We start from the raw sequence: 1,237 nt of genomic DNA, 5'->3' as shown, positions 1-1,237 counted from the left end.
GAATTCAGCCCGGCCCTGCCGCCACCCGGCCACCACCACAACTACCGACACCATGGACGACATTCGCAAAAACCTCCCCGTCTCCATGATCATGGCCGCCTTTACCGGCATCGCCTGGTACATTGGAATTGAGATCAACGCCTCCCTCTTTCTGCTCTTCAAGCGTCGCCGTGGCCTCTATTTCTGGTCATGTGCCCTCACCTCTTGGGGTGTAATACTCCAGCCCGTCTTCATCATTCTCGCCGACTTTGGCGTCTGGCGTGACCCTGTGCCCTCCATCACCATGATTTACCTCACCTGGCTCATCATGGTCATTCCTCAGAGCTGGGTCCTCTACTCCCGCCTGCATCTGCTCATGCACACCGACAGCGTTCTGCAAATCATCAAATACGTCTTGATTTTCAATTCAATTGTCTTTTCAATACCGACAATGGTCATTGGCACCATCGCTGTAAGTCTCTTCTCCCCTTGCCCAATGGTAATCATCTCTTACTGCAGACACCCGCTCACACACCCTCCAGCAAGCAACCACCATCAACCCTAACCTCGCCTCCTTCAACCTCGTCTGGGACCGCGTCCAGCTCGTCGTCTACTTTGTCCAGGAAACCGCCCTTAGCATCCTCTACATCTTCCAAACCCAGAAATATCTCAAAGGCCGCGCCCCCCTCCGCCAGCGCGCCTTTTCCACGCCCTCCACCATCCACACCGGCGCACGCCAGACCAGTCAAGAGAGCGCCGTCCTCTGGCAGCTCATCTGGGCCAATATCCTCATCATCGCCCTCGACGTCGCCCTCCTGGGCATTCAGTGCGCCAACCTCTTTCACCTCCAGGGCGCCTTTAAGCCCTGCGTGTACGGCGTCAAGCTCAAGCTCGAGTTTGTCATCCTCAACCGCCTCATCAACACCGTCCGCCAGCCCACTAGCGACGTCTTTTACTCGGGCAGCGCTGGTGTCGGGGGCGGGCTCGGCGGCACAGGAGGAGGTGGTTTCGCGCCCGGCCTCGACGGTAGCGGCGGCAGTAGCAGCAATCATGGCCGCGTCAGCGCAGGCCGCCGTGGCAGCAGTCTCTGGCAAAAGACGGAGCCTGGCGAAGATATCAACGACGTGCAGCTCGTTCAGAGCCATAGCCGCAGCGCCAACCGGGAACACAGCGTCGGAAGCGAAACCCCCATCTACCGCGGGGCCGAACCTGTATAACTCTGATTCGCATCCAAACGATGGGCCGATTTCTTCTTCCC

General features: G+C 58.4%; 1 protein-coding gene across 1 annotated transcript; it reads left to right on the top strand.

Annotated features, from left to right (window-relative positions):
* Positions 1-52: 52 nt before the first annotated feature.
* Positions 53-1,196, top strand: BBA_02133 (uncharacterized protein; the record flags this gene model as incomplete). The annotated part of the gene is made up of 2 exons (XM_008597230.1): positions 53-451; positions 522-1,196. The coding sequence occupies 2 exons, from the start codon at positions 53-55 to the stop codon at positions 1,194-1,196; spliced, it is 1,074 nt and encodes a 357-aa protein (XP_008595452.1).
* Between the last annotated feature and the right edge of the window lie 41 nt (positions 1,197-1,237).

Source organism: Beauveria bassiana, assembly GCF_000280675.1.
Source record: "Beauveria bassiana ARSEF 2860 unplaced genomic scaffold BBA_S00004, whole genome shotgun sequence".
In the NCBI taxonomy this organism is placed as follows: Eukaryota; Fungi; Ascomycota; class Sordariomycetes; order Hypocreales; family Cordycipitaceae; genus Beauveria; species Beauveria bassiana.
Note: the sequence above shows the minus strand (reverse complement) of the source record. Positions and strands in the feature narration are given on the sequence as shown.